The sequence below is a fragment of the Aythya marila genome (genome assembly GCF_965140915.1).
Source record: "Aythya marila genome assembly, chromosome: 11".
In the NCBI taxonomy this organism is placed as follows: Eukaryota; Metazoa; Chordata; class Aves; order Anseriformes; family Anatidae; genus Aythya; species Aythya marila.
The window spans coordinates 9592219-9614103 of record NC_139052.1 but is presented as its reverse complement, the minus strand read 5'-3'; the positions used below and the strand labels follow the sequence as shown (position 1 = coordinate 9614103).

At 49.6% G+C, this 21885-nt stretch overlaps 1 protein-coding gene across 1 annotated transcript in view; it reads right to left on the bottom strand.

Moving 5' to 3' along the window:
* Positions 1 to 14000, bottom strand: part of NPTN (neuroplastin) — a 51041-nt gene extending 37041 nt beyond the window's left edge. The window contains exon 1 of the mRNA XM_082769028.1: positions 13832 to 14000. Within this exon, the coding sequence (XP_082625154.1) occupies positions 13832 to 13919 (88 nt within the window). The 5' untranslated portion in view covers positions 13920 to 14000. The remainder of the gene's footprint in view (positions 1 to 13831) is intronic.
* Positions 14001 to 21885: the final 7885 nt, after the last annotated feature.

Sequence of the window (21885 nt, the reverse complement as noted above, 5' to 3'; positions counted from 1 at the left end):
GGGGAAAAAAAAACACTCAGATCAGGGCGAAGAGCTCAAGCTGCCCATCCACCTTCCCCCACACATTCACCCGGTGGATGTTTTTATTTAAGAGCTTCCTCGGAATAATTGAGCAATGCTCAGCTTCACACCACAAACAGCTCTGACTGTAAATAATACTTAATCACCTTTATTGGGCAAAAAACACTCACAGTAACCATAATTCAATGAAAAACACGGTTCATAGGAGATCACTGGGCAGAAACGACACTGACATGTAGGAGTCGTGTCTGTGTGCCCTCAGTTTCTGGAAGCTGCCCTAAAAGCCCTAAACATATTCCCTCCAGACTCAACCCTTCTCCAGGCACCCTGCCCACACTCACACATCATTTCATGAGGTGTGCACAGTGCTTCCAGTCTACTTCTGCAGCAACCCCATGCTCATACATTTGATACCACAAGATGGGAGAAATGTAAACAGATTCGAGTCTGGAATATTTGGCAAGAGAGGAATAATCCAACCAAGAAATTAAGAACTACTCCCTCGTTTTGGCTCCATGTTGATGTCAGCCTCCTGCCTAGCGTCACATTTTTGAAGCGTGGCAGTTTGCAGATCTTTTTCCCAGTTTTTCAGATAGAAAGAACAAAGTTCCTCTAGTTCTCTCGTGCTATGTAAGAGTGTGGTCTGAAGAACCAACTGGAACACTGGCCTAGGTGCTGACAAACGACTGGGAAACTTGATGTTTCCCTTAGCTACTGGAACAGCGAGGGGGCAAAAGAACCTGACAGAGCCCCCTTTACATATGAAACAAACCTTGACGTCAAATTTTAATTGCGAACTTGGCTATAGGAATCTGTGTTACACATCCCGATTTCTCTGCAAAGGGCTCAGAAGTGCTGAAAAGGAACGCGGTGCGTTACACATGCACCGGACTGAGATGGCACACAAGCAGACGTGCAGGAAAGAGATGCTATTTTTTTTTTACACAGCCACATCCCTGAAGTGCATTCAGAAGTCCCTATCATAGCCCATTTTCTGCTGAGTACAAGCTCTATTTTCAGCTTATAGCTTTGTCCTGAGAGAAGTCTGCTTTGTGTTTTAAACCCAATTGCTTAGAGGCACCGAACAAGTGTCATCTAGAAAGCTCCAAGCGTCTGCCCTGCGAGTTCATCTATTAGAGCAATTCTCTCCGCTTTGGACATCCTGGTTGGAGATGGGTACAGTACTGCAGACACTAACTGCCACTGCAGACGTGATATTAAAGCCTTCTCTTCTGTAGGAAGTAAAGAAAATCTCTCATTTCCTTGTACCACCAAACAAACAAACAATAGGTATCAGCCTGGTGCACGCGTTAACTTGCCTGTGGAATGGCACCCAGAGCAACAGCAAGTTCATCCATTTGTTCAGTGCCTTCGAAAGCACATTTCTTTGTATTTCAAAGAAAAAGTTACAGGGCAGCAGTCAGGAACTGCTCTTAGCAGTCTCCAGAGCAGCTGCATGCACCATGAGAGGCACGGCAGAAGGCAACGGACAAATCCTAAACAAATCCCATGTAGCTAGGCAGCATTTCAACCACATGCTTAAGTAAAACACCTCTGGTTAGCTTCATTTGGCAGTTTGCCTAGACCAGCCCCTCGTACAACAGCAATTAAACAACGGTGGATGAGGAAGCCATTCCAGGAAAACAGCAAGCCACCCCTCGGCGAGGACACACACCTCAGTTCAGGGCAGCACCAGCAGAATGCAACCCACTTTTAGTACTGGAGTTTTAAAATCCCAGAGAGCTCTGCCATCGCCAGCTTCCCGCAGGCTGCACCGGCTGCTAACTGCTCCCCAGGGCTGCCAACAGCCCCCGGGCTCTGCTCGAGGACTGCTGCAAGAGTCAGGAGACTTCTGCGTGCTGCAGGGATGAGGGATTGAGGCAGGCATGTAAGTGGGAAGCAAGTTTACCGAGCAAGTGTTCACCTCCCTCCCGAGGCGATGCAGGAGCAGGATGTGGAGCCAGAGCTCCTGACAGCCGGGGAGCTGTGGCTGGTGCTGCTTTTGCATGCATTTAAATTCCTGTTGGCTCAGAAGGGTGCACGCTGGAAGGAAGCTGGTTCAAGCCTGATGTGGTTCAACACATCAAGAAGCATTGACCACGGCAGATTTCCTTCCAGAGCGAGTTTGTGGACTAGTTTCTCACGGGTTTTTCAAAGATTAAGCTTGCATCATCCTCTGCAGAGGAAGGCATTATTCTTCATTTTTTTCCATTTATGCCTCTCCCTGACACAAGTTAAGGACAAAAGACTTACAATCATCCATGCAGGGGAAAAATAAGCCAGTCTTTGATAGCATGAACTCTTTTTTTTAGGTCACTACAGAAATACTTCTGTTGCAGCTGAGGAATGTACAAGAATTTCCCTAGAACACGATGGCATTGCTCCTGTCTATTGCCAAAAATACTTGTTAACAACCAGGATCCCATTCCCTAGGAGTAGAAGGGAAGGGTCTCCGCTTCACAAGACAGAAAAGCAGAGCTCCTGACAGCTCTGCTTCAGCAGTCTTAAAGAAGATAGAAATTTCAATGTGTCCAGTGTTCACACAAATGCAGCAACTGAAGCCTGCACGCTCAAGCTCTCAAAAATATTTTAAGACAACCAGATCTGCATCCTAAAGATAAGGAAATCTCTGTGAGATGGTGGTACAGATGACAAAAATGTCGCATTCAGATTAGTTATTTCAAGTCCACAGACTATTCCATTAGTAAGGTGAAGGTTTGAAGTATTTTCAGTCTTGCTTTGACCTTTCCTGATCCAAAAACCGCATTTGAAAGGAGAGTGATTGCATTTCTCTCTGGCAGAGAAGCACACACTGAATGGCAAACCTGTTTTTTTCCCCTTTTAGACATGCTGCAGAAGAACGAGCTGCTGTCTCATCTGCAAGGAAGAAAAAACTCCGACTGTTTTAAAGAAATGCCCTTTGCAGAACCGTTGGCTTATGTAACAGGTCACACAATCCGAGGCAGAGCTGAGAATAAGCCATTCAGGAAAAAAAAAAAGACAACCACTGCGTGCCCAAGAAATGCTATCAGCAAAAGGAACAACACATTTTGAAATGCAAAGCAGAGTTCAGAGAGCAAGAGCTGCTTCAGAACAATGTGTAAGATGCTGTCCCTGCTCCAGGAGCTGGGGTTGTAGAAGGGATGCTCTACTTACTGCAAAGCTCATGCTCTCCATAGCCGGAGAGCAGAGTTCTGTCTGTTGGCTGCTAACTTTGGGGCCATGCACCTGCAGCGCGGTCAGGCTGCAGTGTCCCCGCTCAGCCTGCTCTCCAGGACACCACAACGCTCTTCTAGTTATGGGGATGAGGAAGGAAACGCATTAGAAAGTACTGAGGATGCCACCATTTATTTGCCAAATTGATGTTCCTTGGCAAATTTTGAGAAGCTCGTCCCTAAGGTGCATTTCTGGATGTTTCTCTCCCCCCCAAGGCATTTCTCCAGCACAGTTCAGCTTCTCCCTGTTTCGGCAGGCCTGGTGCTCCACTAACACACCCCTGACCACAGCGAGGCTTTGCGAACTCAAACAGCCCTACCAGGCTGTCTACCACCACTCGTGGCTCGTATGTAGGACATACCAGTAGAAATAGCTTTGCCCTTCCCACTGCTTCGTGCCAGCACATGCAGCTGCACCGGGGCTGCGTCACAAATCGGATCCTTCCTTGGACCGGGGGTTTGATCTCACACGGCCTACTGACACTGCTTAGATTATGGGTACAGAAATAAACTTCTGAGGGCAGCTCCTCCGCAGCAGCAAACATCGCTATTTAGGAGCTGAAATTCAAGTTGAGCATGAGCCAAGGTTAATGCGAGCCTTGCTGGTGATGCCCCACGCCGTGCCTCCTAATCCCCCCCGCAGAAATCACCTTCCTGCAGCCCAAGGCTCCCTCCCAGCGCACTCAGCTACTGAGATCTGCTCCCCACGCCTCACACAAGGGATGTGCAGGAAGGTGACTAACCCCCAGACACGTCAGGCATGGATAAAAGGATCCTGTATGGAGCTGCTGGGTTTTCCAGAGTCTGTCTTCCAGCTTAGAAGCAGGAGGAATAAAGGGAGCTGACACAAAATACTGCCAGAAACCTGTTCTTTGTTCAGGATAAGGGAAAAAATTTACAGAATAACATTGTGTTACCTGTACTAATTATAGGTTTTTGTTTGTTTTCATCTGTATCTGCTCGAAGGCTTCTGCAAAAACCTAAGAAATGAAACCCTGCAACAGTTCAGCAAGTATTTAAAGATTAAATGGAAAAACTCTTCTGTCTGAACTCAGCCAAAGTACCAGCACATCACTGACACTATGCATTACGCAGACATGCCTTGATGGGAATAAAAATTTAGAAGCTGGGAAATCAAGGATTTAAGGTGACTTCACCCTAAAAGCAATGAGATGAAAGAAAAGAGCACTCCACAGAAGTCAGGGGTGAGATCTCTCGTGCCTGAGCTGTCCAAAGAGCTCAAGTGCAGCCTACTCAAGGTACACAGGATCCAAATTCAGCTCAGATTTATTTAAAAAGTATTTAACCACATTTTAGAGATTCTGTGGTGGTTGAATACGTGAATGGTGACCTAAACAATTCTGTTGGTTTCTATTTGGAATCCTCTCCCCAAGCTCAAGTGAAGAGATAGTTCTTCACTTGTTTTTATCACAGCATTCCTGAAGAGCTGTGGTAGGTAACACGAGGGCTGCATTAAGTAGTCTCACAGCTCTTGAACCGAAGACCCCATTCAGCTGTGCAGTTATTTAACAAAGACATCTTTTAAATACCTTCCTGGAGGTCAGACCAAAGCATGCGCAGCATTTGTCCTGCATTGGGCCCTTCACTGCAGCAGTTATGAGAAGAATGTCAGAACAAGGCAAACGCAGTCCTCATCTGCCAGCCTTCCAGGGTCTGCTGCTGAGGGATCTCCTAAACCAGAGGTGACATTTTCACAGCCATCTCAGGGCAAGTTTACATTTTCCAAAAAAAAAATAAAGAACGAAAAACCTTTATTTAGTAATTTTCCATCTCCAAGAGGCTCTGATTCAGTTCAAAAGAGGACAACAGCGTAGTATTTCGAAAAACCCTTTGGGAAATCTTTTTGTCAGAGAACTGGAGAGCAGCAGCAGACGAAGCATTCGCTTGGTGCTGTGGAAGGAACAGGATAAATCCCTGCCCTGTTAATTTGCTGCCTAGATGAAGCATAAAGGGACAACAAAAAAACGTGATTTTGCTGAAAAATCTGAATGTAGGCCACTGACGAGCCATTGTAACTCAGACGTTTACTCACTGAATACTAGGAAGCCCCACACCCTTCTGGATCTACTTAAAGCAAGATTTGAGAAGATGAAAGTACGAGGGAAAAGAGCTAAGCAGCACTTCGTTCATCCAGCCCCTTCTGCCATTCGTGCCTTGACTGGTATTTATAGCTGCTTAAGAGCTGGTTCTCTCTCTCCTGCCTTTTCTGCTCCTTTCTCACAACAAGGTCCTTCCTGGGATTCAGAAATTACTTCCTTCTTCCTCCACATGGCTCAGGCTGGAGGTCACCACGTTGATCCTGGTAGCACTAAAAATAGGAGCTCCATGAGCTTTGCTTAGACCTAACTCGTTCTGTTATGTGAGAGCAAGTGAGAGCAAGCTGAGCACCTCATCACTTCCAGCACGGCACTGAAACACCCGTCAGTAGAAGTGAAAACCAACCAGTGGTGTCTTCGTCTCACATCAGGTTCAGTGCCCTGAAGAGACATGAACTGTCCCATCCACTTCAGCAGGAGAACCTGGCCTTATTTCACACTGCTTCTCCTGCCAAAGGTACCAAAAGAACACAAAGATTTGCACTGCACCCTATCTAAACACAAATAACACAATAGAAGGAAATGTGGAAAGAAGAAGAGTGCTCCTGGAGGGAGACGAAGCCATTTGCACTACTGCCATGTGTGCCAACAAGAAAAGCACTCGGTACAGCACACCCACACTCAGGTACTCGTGTCATCCCAAGTGCTTTGCATAAAAAAAACAAATTGGCACAAATAGGGTAAAGCTCAAACAGTTCCCCAAGTGCAGGAGGTAGAGGTGACAGCACTTCTGCTGGGGACAGAATCCAAAGGTGAAGGCAATCCAGACTTTTATAAAACATATGATGGGAGCTGGTGAGCAACTGAAACAAGCCCAAATGCAGTAGAAGGGAGAAACGTTTTGTGAAATGAGACTTATTTGGGGTAATTCTGAGAACACTGGGGTCAGAGCAGAGACAAATGGACATTCCCAGGCCTACACCAGAGAGGTAAGGCTTGGTGAAGAACCCAGGATAAAACAAACCAAACAGGGCCGATTGGCAGCGCAGGTTTCTAGGTTACAGAAAGCCCCAAGTACCAAACACACCGCGTTTTACAGCAAACCAAAGTGGCAATCCATGGATTTCTCGCAGAGCAATCGTACAAATGAAAAGCTCTCTGCTGACACCCACAATGTCTGTTTTTTCAACCAAGAGGCAAAGCCAACCCGTTCACCTGCTCTTTGGAAATACCAGCAGCAAGTCCTCCAGTCCACCTGAAGTGCGCTGGGATTGTACCAAGAGGTTCAATTAAGTGCACTCCTTTCTGATGGGATGTGTACAGAGCAGCCAGTAACACTTCTGCCCACTTTGTCAGACCTTTTTTTTTTTTTGTTCCCCAGCATGAAGATACAAGGGGCTTTGGGGGGAGTCCAGGCAAGCCCCAGCTTCCCACTGTACCTAAGGAGCAAAGAGGAGCCCATCCAGGAGACTTCTGAAGACACACGGATGTACAGCCCGGCTCTGAGTCACAAGCCCTCGATGTTCAGCTGCTTCAAGACTCAGAAAAGCTTCCCCGAGGCACCTCTCTTCAACAAAGTGGTAAGCCTCAGCAGCACCCACTGGTTATGCAGCCTGGCAGTCGTTAAAAGGAAGCAGCTCGCTGCGGAGCTTGCTTTACCGTAGGCAAACGCTGAACACAACAGCACCTCCAAATTCTGAGCTCCCAGTTTGCAGCCTGGAGTCATTAAGACAACCTATCACAGGTGGAAATTAAGCTGCCTGCATCAAATCAGAAAGATAAAGTGTCATAGTATAAAATGTCAGCCAACGACGACCTGGGATGCTTAATGCAACAGAGAGAGGAGGAAACAATATTGAGCTCCCTGAGAGGTAACTTGTTTGTACACAGAGGCGAGGGCACCTCAAGCAGGAATTAACAACGAGAAGTAGCACACCAGGGCAATCTTCATTTCTCTTTTAGGGTCTGGACTGTCAGATTCATTCCACATTTTCCTCATGGCAGTCCTTATCTCCAGCATTTCCACTCAAGTCTGTCATTAAGCACCACTTTTGGCATCACAAAGGCAAAAGCTGCTTAACATCACAAAACTGGGGTGATTTTAACAAGGCTAGAAGTAACAGAGCAGCTGGACTTCAACCTGCAGCCAGCTGAGCATCACTTAATTCTTTACGAGTTTTGAATGAGTATGATGGGAACCGAAACACTTCCACACTTCCAAACCGAACCTGCTAAGGTGGATTATTCCAGCTCACCACCACAAAGCTCTCCTAACATAAACCAGGCCAAAAAAATCCCGCAGCAGTCAGTCACTATGGCATCCGCTTGCTTTTTAAAAATATACCCAAGCATGTGTTCCTTCAAACTCCTGCTGAATGCCTTCGCTGGACTATTTCAGTCTGCCTTTGGTTTGCTACGAAGCCTGCTGGGAGCCTACTGCTTTGCTAAAATCATCGTCGAGCTCCCTTTCTAGGCATTTAAATACAATTCCCTCTGGTTTTCGCTTCAAATATATTTTGTCAGTTGTGCCAACCTCCCAGAATTAAATCCTTTTCCCCAGGACTTTTTCTCCTATTTGGAGTTCTGGCCTGGCGGCACCTTTTCACATCGTCCCTTTTCACATCCGTAACAGTCCTCTCCTTTTCTCCCACCTTCAATATCCACCTTAGAAGATGTTTTCATTTGAGGTGTCCAAGGTACACAAGCTCTAGGGAGAGTCTCTATGGCCCCTTCATCATCACAGACTAGAAGTGATTCAGGTAATGGGGGAAGCAGCTACACCACTCAGCTGCTCTAAGCAGCACTTCGGCTTAACAGATTCCTTGATGTCATATTTGAAACTATGGACTGTAAAAGAAGCCTATAGGAATTAGAACACTCTAAGACTTTCCCCCCTTTATTCATACCAGAACAGGGCATCGTTATTTAATTTTCTTCTATAACAAGGGCTCACGATGCAGATGCGTTTAGCCTGGTGCTGCCTGGGACAGTGCTCCTCCTCAGCTGCAAGATTTGATCTTTCAGACACCCCTTTCGTTTTTTTTTTTTTTTTGGTGTATAAAAAGGCTTCCGATCTGATAGCAAAACCACCCCAGTTTACACGAACACAGCGTTCCCAAGGCAGGTCTGAGATTACATCTATGTACTGAAGTCCCAAGCACACCTTCAAAAACTGCAGGACAGACACGGTGCCTCTGCCTCCCCACAAGCAGCTGCAGAACAAAATCCTCAGTGCCCTGCCCCTTTCCAACATCAAAGCCACTAAGGACAAAGGCTGCCCTACCCCATCGCTCCCCAGCAGCTCCATTTGGGGTTGAATTTACCCAGGACCAGAGCCCAGCGTTGACGCTTTGCCCCACGCCTTCCAGCGGCCGAAATACTACGCTGCCATCGTGGTGTCGTTTTCCACCATGTGGAAATGGGAACAGGGGGGGAAAGAATAAAAATCTCACTCTCAAGAACTTCTATTTCTTAATGATAGCAGACATCTCTGGCTTCTGACAACGCATGATGAAGAACCCTTCACGGCTGCAGAAGTTATTGTCTTTTTGCTTGAATGAGTTTGCGTCAGCGCTTAAGTGGTGACTTCAACCACACAGATGACCCAAAAAAGCTTCAAGCTCATCAAGAGGGCATGAATTTTTAAAAGTCTACAGTAGTTATCTTAGTAGGGGATAAATACTCCCAAGACATTCAATCCAGGCTGAAATTATATTTAGATTTAATTAGACCCTCTCACTTACAGCACCAAAAGAAATGGTGCGGTGCAAGGTAGCAGAAAAAAGAAGTTTAACGTAGAGTGAAAATGTATTCCACATCAAGGAAGTGTTTGTTTTTAAAGGAACATAAGTGATGTTTCAGGCCATTATCATGGTTTTAATAACTAGATATTATTTTCTGACACAGACCTTTGATAACAGCCAAGGACTGTTGTCCTTTGACTCTCCCCCCTCCAACTTCACACAAGCCAGTTCCACATTCTAGCATTAACAGGGTAAAAAACCCTGCCAACTCCCTACAACATTACAAAACGCAGCTAAGCAGCTTGTTTTAATTGCACTGACTACACAACGGCCATCCTCAAGCACCTACCAGGCTGTGTATAGGACACAATCCCAAACCTTCACACCCAGGGGCAGCAGCCCAAGCACAACCCGGTCCCCGAGGAGCTGCCCCCTGCAAGAGCCTCCTAACCAAAAATAAGATGTCACTGACATAGCTTTGCATGTCAGGTATGTGCTTGTTAATGTGGAACAGTGAACAAGTAGGTGGAAAATGGAATAAATAAGGTAAGTGATGGGTAGAGCATCATTTAAGCTGATCAAACCACAGCAAGCTGAGGTAGGGGTGGGTTCCAGAGGACAAAATGGAACTTCTGAAAACAGGAAGGAAGGCACCAGGAGTAGGTACAGTGCCATTTAATGAGCACAGCCAAGAACTACCGGGTTCTAGGCAGTCAAAGAGCACGAAGTAGCAGTCGTGCAACCTGACTGACCACTGGGAAGGATCCCACCGTGCTGTAAAGCCACCGTTTGCCCCATGCTGCAAACAGGAGCACCATCTGCAAGAGGCACCGAGCGATCCTTCCATGCCGCCAAGCCTTGGTCCTTTCCCAGCTGGAACCGTGGCCAGGTCCACACGTCACACTCCAGGACACGTGGTTTAAGGAAACCCACAGGAAAGCACCGGGAACAGTCAGGAAAATACTACTTATGGTGAATGTCTGCGACAATTGACCCCCAGAAGTACAGAAAGCAATCGCTGGTGAGAAGGAAATACCCTGCTCCCTTCTCTAGATTGCACAGGTTTAGGGAATAAGAAGCCTACTGACAGGAAAGCAGGTTTAGGATGGATTTATGGGAGACCTTTCCAGCTAATGGATAAGCAGAAACAGTTTATCTAACTTCCAGTGTTAAGAGGCTCCTCAATGGGAGCTGCAACACTTCCAGCACTCGTTTGAAGGCTGGGCTTTACAACCAGATGAATCACAGGCTGGCATTGTCCTTTACAATGCAAGTTCTTACAATTGCCTCCCCTAAAGTAGTACTTAGAGCTAAAGAAACAGCTCATTGTGAAGGAGAGAATGCACCTCATTCACCACTGCAACCAGCAGTCTTCGTGCAGCATTGTGCTGCGAGGACAGCCAGCATCATTTCAAGTACTTCCAGCAGCTCTCCACTCCTTGACACAATCAAAGCCCTTGTTGAAGTGTACCAGCAGTCGGCATCTCTTCACCCTTCAGAGATCTGCTAGAATTGGATGCAGTTTTCCAGCGTATACATTAGTCACGTTGCTTGTATCTAAGTTTCCTATGCGGGAGTTGTAGGAGGAAGGAGAATAGAGATGGTGGGGAAGGGAACAGAGCTCTGCACACTCTCCTCGCTGCTCAGCCCACACTCGCGCTCCGTAAGCGCTGTACGAAACTGTTCCTTGGTTTTATCTGGGGACCATTAAAATCGTGTCACTGCGAAATGGATGAGAAGCCACAGTCAGAAATAACACTCACGGTTTTAAAGATGCGACGTTTAAGGATTTTCTCTTGTAGACAAGACACGATTAAGTCTGTTTTAACCATGCTTTGCCAGACCAGATCTTTTAAAAGGAAGAGCTGGAAAATAGCAATTCGGCTCACCTGGTGGGGTCAACTGCAAATTTAACAGGGTCAGCCTGAGCATCGGTAAAAATACAGCCACGCTCCTTTAAAACCAAAGGCTCCAAGGTGAAAGCCCTCATATCCTGAAGCCTTTATTTTTAAAGGAGCAGCTGGAGAAACAAATAGATTGCAAAGGTCAAAAGCCAGCAAGCAGAGAGGGCACTGAATTCATCACCGAAGAGGCGAGTCAAGCATCTTCCCATAAGGAGGACTCCGTCTGTTTTCAAGTGATCTTCCAGCAAATACCAGTTGGAAACCACAGGTCTACACAGACCTTCTTGACAGGCTGACTTTTTCCAGCTGTTCCTCCTCATCTCTCCTCTAGGCCCCTGCTCTGTCACTTCATTAACCCACACTTGGGGTGCACGTGACGGGCAGCACCCGAAACGCAACCTCGAGGAACCCGACACGTTTCGCAGAGGAATCCCCAGGAAAAGTTCCCTTTCTGACACACGACTTCTTCTGTGACCTTTGGGCGTTTATGCAAGAGCTCTGAAAATAATCCACGCAAACGCCAGAAACCTGCTTCCAGTTTCATAAGCTTAAATCTATAGACAGTGCTAATTTAAAATGTGCCGAATTGCACTAATTCTAGAAAAACCACTGGCTGCTCTGCAGCGATCCCTGGTCAGCAGCAGCAAAGAGGCTGCTCCCAACGGGCAGGACTCCTCTGTGTATTTTTTTGGGCCATGCGAGCGGTTTCCACCACACGCCATGCGTGTCCTGCAGCTCAGTAAGCACTCACTGTTCCTTCTCTGACCCAAACTTGGCCATCCTGTGTGTTGCACAGCCCTTGGCATCACCTCTCGATGCCGCAATGGCTATGGACCAGTAACAGGTAACGAGGTTCTTATCCTCCACATGCCTCACAGCACACCCCTGTCAACATTCAGATCTTTTTTTTTTCCAGGGAGTGGCCCCTGACAGACTTCCACATCTGCTCAAATCACGTAATTTATAATTTTTCTAATGGCTTACAAGGAGCGCACACAACCCAGGAACCAGCTGTACCATTCCCTCACAACAAAGCAAAAAAGAATTGTTTCTTTAAGCAGCTCGTTGGCCACTATTTGCAGAAAGAAATTAGTTCCTCCATGGCAGAGCCTGACCTCCAAGCTTTAAATTTGTTTCCCTCTGTTACGGCAGCATTCAAATTGGGGACAAAAATTCAGCTGCAGCAGCAATAAGCCTTTTGCAGAAGGACCTCCACCTCCCACTTGACTTTCAAGTGCTCCAGTCCTTGCCAAGAAGATTTTCACTCACCTGTGTAAATTCCCACCTCAGCACTGATGCTCCCCCACCCTTTGCTTGCTAGGGCAACCCCCGTTCACCAAACACAAAAGGAGCTTTCAGGACACACCCGGGGGCTGTAGTCTCACCTCAAGGCACAACCAGCTGCCAGCATTTCACACCTTGCTGGCAAACCCAGCACAGAACAGCTTCAGGCACAAGACCCACTTTACTCACCACGGGGCAGGAGACCACTCACCTCGCTTCACCTGAACACCACAGGGAACACAACACGGGCAGGTTAACCCTGCCAAAATGGTGTTTCAATAGCACAACTACCTCAGGGAGCAGACAGCATCTCTGCAGCTGAGAACCTTGATGTCCACCAGGCAGCCCAACCTGCTGTATGCTGGGGATCCAGGTCCCCAGCTCCCACTGAACACCAGCAAAATTTGCCCAGAGCCTTTGCGGCTCCTTCGGAAAGGCCCCCACATTGCAGAAAGCCTACAGGCTTCATTCGCACAGCGTGGGTGCCAAAGCTTCTCCTGGGTGGTTAACAGTCAGACATGGAGCTCAGCTCTGCTTTCAGACTGCAAAATCCAAATATATTGAGGCAGTCATTCCAATCTGGGGTCTTTGGGCCATTATTTCTTAAATCTGCTTGTCTACCACCATGGCCAGATATGCAGAAAGGCCTCAGTGCCTTTTTTCCTTGAGCAAACAGCCGATGAGGCTGACCCCAGGCTGCAAAGCAAGACCCACCTCAGGAGAAGGAAGCTAGGACAGCACAGTATCTGCAGAGCAGAAAGGATGAGGAGGGGAGGACGGAACAACGCAAACACATCTTGGGGTCAGTGTATTACTGAGGTATGGTTTCATTTGGGGAAGATTTCCCCACTGCACGATAAACCTCCAGCTCAGGAGCCAGGCTCCCTGCCCTTACATTAGCTTCACCACAGGTCTGCACGAGAAGCCTGCCGGCAGCAAGGCAGCGCTGAGGCAGCTCCGGAGCACGCAGAGCCTGACTTACGGCTGCCTCTGGCCTGCGGATCCCCTGGTAAGCTGCACATTTCTCTAAGCTCTGCAGGATCTTCCTCCAAGCGCTGATTTAGGCCAGCCTCTTGGCCCCACTTCGTTCTGCCACTAATTGCCATGCACTTGGCTGCAAGCTCATCGGGGAGGAGGCATGCCGTGCTAGATTTAGCTCAGACTATCCTATAAGGAACAGAGAAGGGTTTTCTTTCTTTTTTTTTTTTTCCCCCTTTTTCCTCCCAGTTGCTAAGGAACTACGACTTTATTGCATTAGAAACCAGCGAGAGCAGCTCGGCAGATGCGGGTTCGGTGGGCGGGAGGCGATGTTCCAGCCCCCCGAGCACAAATCACCTCAGGAAGCGGCTTGGGGGGGAAAGGGACTGAGAGATAGGGGGCCCCCAGCTCCGTCCTCCCCCCTCCCAGCGGGGCCGGAGCCCCCCAAATCCCCTCCAAACCTCCCCTCAGCACCCCCCGCTTTCGCCTCCCGCACCTTTTTGACCCTCGTCCCCCGCCGTAGCCTCCCCCTTAGCAACCGGCGGCCCCATAGCAACGGAGCGGCCCCATAGCAACGCGCCCCCCCCCCCCCCTCCCCTCACCGCCACCCCCCCGCCCTTCACCCTCACCGTTCTGCGCGGCGGAGGGCGCCGGCAGCAGGGCGGCCGTGAGCAGCAGCAGGGAGAAGGCGGCGGGGAGCGGCCCGGAGCGGGACATCCTCCTCCTGCTGGTCGGGGCCGGGGGCGAGCGGGAGGCGGCTCCGTCCCCGTCCTTCTCCGCCGACCTCCTACCGCAGCGCCGCCGCCGCCGCCGGCTCTCGCGAGACTTCGGGGCCCCGCCGGGGGCGGGGGAGGCGCGGTCACGTGGGGGGGGGGCGGGCGGGGCGGGATCGCCGCTCTCTCCCCCCCCCTCCTCCCTCCCTCCCTCCCTCCCCTCAGGCGCCATCTTGTGCTGGGGTCGGGGATGGGGGTGTTGGGTGACAGCGTCTCAAGGCTGTGGTCCTGGGGCTGGAATGGGGCTGGGGGAGCCGGCTGGGTGCTGTAGGGGGGTGGGAGGGTGAAGGAAGGCGTCCGAGGCTCGCAGCTCTCGCAGGTGCTCTCGCAGGCAGCTCTGTCTCCACAGAGCCCCCCCCCTCAGGGCTCTGAGGTGAGGAGGGTGAAGGCGCCTCTGCGCCCCGCCAAGCTGCGACCTCGCTCCTGGCCTTCGTTCTCAATAAAAATGCCAGCAGATAGCTGTGCAGGCAGGCTGGGGGCCCTGCTACCCTGCATATTCATCACTCTTGCAAGACCACGATTTTCACAGCCATATAATTAAAGAGTTTCACCCCCCCTTCAACAGCAGCTGCGAGTGTTGCTGCAACCCCAAATCCGTCCCAAAGTGCTCCCCTTTAAGACACAAATAGGTAACCTGCACCCCTGAAAGACCAATGTGTTTTATTTTTTTCCCTCTGCCACACAATTAAGTTTAAACAATTTTATCAATTGTCACCTGCCTGCGTGTCTTTTCCCCTTGCCTTAGATTTCTGCATGGAGTTTACTTGGCAAAAGTATTGTGTTTTTTATGAAAGGACAATGCAGCATGTGAAGTTTTGCAGTAAATAATAAATGGGAAAACGCTGCGAAAGCCCCTCATAAGAGCAGCCTCGTCCTGCGCGCCTGCCTGAGGTCTGCTTGTGGTTAGGGCTGCAGACTGCCAGCACACAAGCCTACTTGTTGATAAACAAACAATAAAAAATAAATAAAACACTTGTGTTTTTTCAAGTGCAGGGCTCTGCCCTTCTGATTGCACAGATCTGAAGCTGAGGCCACAAGAAGCGAAGGCATTTGCCCCAGGTCAGTGGTGGAACTGGGTGCAAAAAGCTCAGAAATTCACTCCTGGTTCACTGGACCTGCCAAGCACCCCTAGAAATAGTTGTGGTTGCACCTCAAGGCTTGCCGGGTGAACTTTGGGCTGGTCACCTAAATTTTCTCTTTATTTCCCTTCTTGTATAGTAAAGATATTGGGTCAGACCTACTACTTATGCTCGGGTTGCTTTGTACTGCGCTGGTGACCCCAGCTGATGGTAAACGCAATTTAGCTGACATAAAAGCAGATCTCTGGCTGCTCTCCCTCCTGGGCTGGCACACAGTTGGAGTGTGCTGCTGAACACTTTAACACACCTCCAAGGCGGGGAGATTTGCAGGAGACTGGAACACAACAGCACAGAAGGATGCTGAAAAAAATATAAGAATAAAGAAAATCCCTCAAGAGCACATTTTCTGCTTTTTGCTGAGTCCTCTGTCTCCACTCCAGAGATCTCTGCATGCTCAGGACTCCCAAAATCATCCAAAGATTGCCTAGCTTCTCCCCTCCCACAAAAGGGGCTCTGGGAGGATGTTAATGCAACCAGCAGTTGTTTCCCTTTCCAGGCAAAGCTTCCCAGCCATTAAATCCCATTGCAGAAGCTTCTTTGCCCAGGGTGCAGCGGCCACGCTAATTGTACCCTGGCTCACTGGCTTCACTTGGAGCAGCTCTTTGACGTTGCACCCCGGATCGCTTCACCTCGTTATCCTCAGCTGATTGCTAGCAAACAGAATCTGAGTCCTTTCATTGTTGGCGTGACTCAAGGAGTGAAAAGGAGGATCAGACACACCTTTTTCACGGAAGCCCTGCTACTCAGTTGAAGCGGATGAAATTGCTGCTTGAGCGCTTCAGGGCTTTGATGATGATGATCGCGGGCTTAGGATCTGCTGAGGTCACAGCAGAGAAACCTTCAGGCTGTGCCCAACCCTGGCTGGCCATGGCTCTCCAAGGATGCCGTGATACTGAACTCGATCTGCATCATATGTTCCACTGTGCCGTGTATCCTGCGCTTGAGCATTTCCATGGTGCATTTCCATGACTCACTATTCTTGCCAGCTGAATCATCTGTGACACTACTATTTGTTTTCTTGCCATGGCGCAGAAACATCCTCTTTTCTCCCCGTGTTTGTTGTTCCCTGGAACGGTCCTCACAGTAGCTCTAGAAAACCAGAAGGAATAGGGAAAAAGAAGCAGAAAGCAAGATTTCACATGGTGCTCTCCTTCCTTCTGCTTTCTGCATGCTGTTTTGCCTGCTCCCGAGGATTTTGCTGGAGCTCTCATTTTCGCAGACACCCACTCGGCATTAGGCCTTACCTACACTCGAGTGTTTTCCAAGTTTGGAGCTAGTTAGCGATGTACTTGCCTCCGAGCATGGTTTGTATCTGCACAGTAATACTTGTTTCGTAACCATGGCAGCTCACCGTGACTCATGCTGCCGGAGGCCTGGGCCGAAGTTAGCAGAAGGCTTGGGCACACGGTTGTTTCCCTTTATCTTCTCCCCACCGTTGCGTAATTCATCTGTCACGTTTGCACTGCTCTGGCTCCATCCTGGGGACAATCCCGGGACATGCTGCCCTGCTCGCCAGGAGCTTTGCTCCGCCAGAGAGCAGGGAGCAGCCACTGGGGTTTCCCTCGAGGGCTCTGATTACCCAGAGCGAGTAACGAAGGTGCCCCACAGATGGAGTTGCCCTGTGGTTTTGTGGTTGAGGCAGAGCGTACAACACAAGGAACAAAAGCAGAAGATCACTGTGGTCACGGACCCCACCTGAAGCCTGCTGTAGTCTTTGAGAGTCTTTTGGGGAGCTTTTGGGTTTCTACAGATTCCCTGATGTATTTTGCCAGTGTCTCAGGTATCCATGGCTAGCACCATGGAGAAAAAGCTGTTCTCTCACTGGGCACAAGTATGTCCTCTTGTAACAGGTCACACTTTTAGAGGAGCTGTTTAGAAAAATAGGAGTTGCCACCAGTGGGTGCAACATAGCAGCTTGATGGTAAGAAAAGGGTTTTATTCCCGAGGCAAGTGTTCCACTTGTTTTTTGGGGGATGTTTTTTTGCTTGTACAGTGATTCCTGACCTTGTGAGTGGAAAGCGGAACTCGGACACAGATTTTCCAGAGTAACTCACAATCCCCACACTTCCCCTTCACTCGAGACCCATCTTTTCTCCTGGCACGCATCAATCTGGGTTATTCTCTGAGACTTCAGCTAAAGCAGGGCAGAAAGCGTGGGATTCAAAACAAGCAGAGGAAGAAAATCATCATACGAAGTTCCTGTTCTTTTTTCCCACAGCAGAGCAGCAAGGAGGCATCGTCCTTTCGTGTGTGTGTGTCATCTTTGAGCTGTCTTCTTGCAACTGGAAGCATTTAAGACATCCCTGTTATTTTGATGTATTTATTGATACACTTTGGCACTTGAAGAAAGCTTTGCCTCGAGAAGTCTCGCTCGCAGTCACCTTCTTTTGAATCTATTATTGGAAAGCTGAAAATGTAGGGTAGAGCGTGAAATGCTTGGTGACGTCTAGCAGTGAAACTCCGCTACTGCAGCTGCTCTCGGGGCTGAGAAATGCTGAATAACGTCGGTTAATGCCTTGACATGCTGGTGAGAGCGCAGATCCGTGCTTCAGCTGGCTCGAATCAGCTTGTAGACACACACGCAGGGTACTTGCACACCAGAATGCCGCTGCTCTACAAGGCTGCATTAAGCACGGGGTCACGCTGTTTGCGTTGCATGCATGGAGGAGATGAATGAGCAAACACAGTGCAATATGCATGTGTGTGCTTCCATGTTATGTAAGGCTGCCGTCGTCAGTGCTTCTTGCCTGCCTTGCAGCATCCTAAGGAGCAGCTCTGGCCCTTAGGTTACACACGGATGATCAGCAGCTCGTCTCCCCAGAGGCACAATGGTGGGAAGGGAACACCATTAACCTAAGGAGATAACTGAGCTGCTGCTGCTCCCAGGGCTGTTCCAGGAGAGCTGCCAGCCCCCTGGGACGGAGGTGACACCCATCCCGGTGAGTCACCAGAAAGGCTCTCTGGTTCTTCTTACAGGCAGGGCACGAGGGGCTGGGACTGCTGAAAAGGCTTCGTCCCACACAGCGGCTAAACTGGGGACATGGCTCAGCATCATCGCTGCAGGCTGGACGTGGGGACACGGAGCCGCAGGACGGAGCTACTGGGGTCAGCAGCTCCTGCCACCATCAAGTCAAAATCACGGGTTGTTGCTGGCTGATAGGAGAATTGGAGCCTGGGGGAAATGCCAGTAGGAAAAACCAAGGTGATTCTGTGCAAGGGAATGTGAGAAAACAATGGAGGAGCAAGGAGCAGCAAAAGAGGTGGAAGAAAAAAAAAAAAATAAAAGGAAGAGGTTGAACTGAAGTGGTGCTCTAAGGAATGAGAGACAAAGGAAAAGTTTGTAAAGCCAGAGAAAAGCATGTAAAATCACTTTCTGGGAAAAAAAAAAAAAAAGAGAGAGAGAGAGAAAGGAAGGACCCTTGGGTAGTAGTGAGGAGTATAGATGTACTTTCTCATTTTGCAGAAAGGTGGCTTTCCATATCTCAGCTCCGGCGGGTAATGGCAGTTTGGTTATTTCTAGCAACCCCCCCGTCCTCCTACATGTTCAAATGTTCCTGTCAGAAATGGTCAAAATGTTTGAACTGATTTTTTTTTTCTTCCCCTAAGGAGAAATGTCCTTCCCAACAATACCAACATTGTGACAGAAGAGGTAATTTTGGACGGAACGATTCACAATGCAAACAAAACCAGAATCCAGTGAGAATTATTGGCGTATCTGATTTCATCTGTGTTATGGCAGAAGTCTGAAGGATGCCTCACTGATTTTTGGCAGAAAAGGACTAAGACAGACAAAGAGGAATCAAAGTGCTGCTTTCCCCTCTCCCTGACCCAACCCTGAAGTTGTTTCTCTCAAAGGCAATTATTTCATCCAGCTCAGCCCTGCAGTAATGTTTTTCTCCACCCATTTTTTTTTTTTTTTTGGAAACCAGGTCCAATAGATTAAGTTTCCAGTTACAGATACATGAGAGCTATTCCCTGACCTCGTTATCCCGAGGAAAGGAGTAACGTTATCCTCCTGCTCTCATTAAGAGCAGCCCCATCCAGCCGTGGGCAGGGCACGTGGGGACAGCCCCGCTGTTCCCCAGCTCCCTGTGGGTCGCAGCAGGAAGCCTCTGAGAAGGCACAGGGGAAAACCCAAACATCTGGAGCAGCTTGCGTGGTGCAGAGGTGAATTTGTGGGCGATGCCATCAGCAGTAGACGGCAGGTGGCACCCATGGATTAGCGCAGGGCTTGCTCTGGGTGAGCGTGCACCGGCTGGGCGATGCCTGAAGCGAGGGCTGGAGAGATGCTTTAACTCCATCTCCTTGGGGAATTAATAAATAAGTAGGGAAATGGGGAAAAAAGGAGGGAAATGGGCCCTCTTGATTGCACGCAGGGACTGCTGTGTCCCGTTTTTGCTGGCCTGGGGCACATTCAGGCTATTCTCTTTGCATTTTGTTAGCCTAGGGAGCGAGCTTGTATTGGGGCCCCAAATGCCTGGGATGTCCATGGGAAGCAGGCTTGCTCTGCCAGGGAGCAAAAAGTGCACTGCTCCTCCAGGGAAGGGGAAGCGAGGGCACGCAGTGGCTGGCAGGATGGAAACAAGCTCCAAGGGACCTGAACAAGGGGAGCTGAAGGCAGCCAAGAGTCCAGACCATCAGGGGTGCTCACAGTGAGGAGATCAAGGCAAGAAATCTGTCTGTGGGGCAGGATCAGGCATGGCGAGGGCAACCAAGCTCAGATTCAGTGGGGCGACCCCTGCACAAGTCTATAACTAAAATGAAGGCAATGAAACTCAGATCAGACAATGAAATTTGGGTCATTTGGAGGCTGATGGAGGGACGAAGCGGAACAGGGGTTCATCATGCTGAGTGCTGCACACACCCATGCCATTTGTTGCATCTCCTACATGGGGACGTGGCTTGGGGATAGGGGACATCCCTCCAGATGCCATCCATGGAAGGAGCTCCCAAGCAGCTCCAGACCCTTCAGGATGCACTAGGGTGCTACAAGGACACCTGAGATGACACAAAATAAATACCAGCCACGAGAAGGAAGGGGGGCAGCCATCAGGACACTACTGGGCTTTAAGGACCCCAGTCAGCCTCACCTGGGACCCCACCTTCCTCTCCATCAAGGAGCACCAGGAAGGACTAGGCAAAATGGGCTGAAAACCTTCCAGAAAGGTTCAGAGAGGGCTGGGACAAGCTTCCGGATGCAAATGCAAAAAGTAATTTCTGCAGAAGGATTTCTCTATCGATAGGAGAAAATGAACAATAGGGGATGGCGGTGAGCGGCCACAGGCTCAGCTGAGTATCTTCTGTATCTCACCTAGAAAAGCTTGGGGGAGTGTCGAGGGGGGGGGGAGATTTAATTGATGGCAAACATTATGGGCTGCACAGAGGTAGAGGTGCTCCAGACTGCGCAGGGAGGACTTTTATAGCAGCTAGTAGATGAGCGCCATGAAAGATGGCTGTGATTCTTTGGGCATTTCTGGGTTAGATTGCAGTAAAATTGCAGCAAGAAAGCAATTTTGCTTTAATCAACTATATAACAAAGCCCCAACACAGTGAAGAGCAGAAGGTGTCAGAAGATAGGAAATTGTCGGCATTGCTGGAGCTGAAAGATAAGATTGTACTCTCCATGGCTACACTAAACGAGGATAAATGATCCACAGGGGCAATTCAGAAAGAAAATAACCTACAATTAAAGTTGTTTGAATTACAGTCTTAGGGAAGCACGGGAGGAGAAAAAAGCCAGTTTCAGTGGAAAGTCTGAAGTCTCCTTCCCACGTGCTTTCAGAAAGCAGAACTTTTTTTTTGGGAAATGAAAGAAAAACTGAGCAGGGCAACCCCTACAGAAGAGCAAAGGATGAGTTAGAGGGGACCCTATAGGGATGGGAGGAGGTGGTTGTGTTCTGCTCAGCACAGGTGGGACCTCAGCTCCGGTCTTGTGGCTCTTGGCTGCCTCCAGCCATGACTCCATCAAAGTGGGAAGAGGAAAAGGGCTTAATTTGTAGGGAAGCAAATATAGGGTGAAACCTATCTGTGAGTGTGACCCCTGGCACCTTCACTGGGTTTTGGGTGGGTGGGCTGGGTCGGGCAGGGCTTGTGGCCGTGTCCCCAGGTGGGTCCTGCTACGGGACAGGGGAGTCCATGCTGCAAACCTCCCCTTGAAACCCCAGAGACCCTCAGGCGAAAGCGTGGGGGAACGAGGGGCTGAATTTTGAACCCATCATCGCATGTGACGGCTTCATGAGTGGGAATCTCCTGATTTTTTATTTTTTATTTGCGGGACCACTCCCGAGCAGGCGGCAGGGATATATGGAGCGAGCCGGCACCTCCCGTGCTGCAAAATCCCCCGTCCCACCAGCCACCTGCCGAGGGGCCCCGCTGCAAGCAGATGGCTGCGGGGAGGGCTGCGGGGAGCGCTGCGAGGCGGCGTGAACGCGGCTCCTCGTGCGCCACGCGCTCGGGCAGCTGCGGGGTGGAAGCCGAAGGCGGCCGCCCCAGCCGAGCTCCGCGGTGACTTGTGCGGCTGCCACGCTGCCTTGCGTGCTGGCAGCTGGCTCGGAGGAAGAGGAGGAGGAGGAGGAGGATGCTGAGATGACGGAGGAGCTGCTTTGGGAAGGGCTTTTCTTGGGAAAGTTCTTCTGTGCGGCGCGGGGTGGGCTCCAAAATTCTGTGGCTGAGCTGGAAACGGGGCCCACCAGCGCTCTGCTTCCTGAAATCAGCTACTCTGCGAGCACCAGCGTGGGGGCTGTTCCCTCCCAGGTCTCCTTTCTCTTCTGA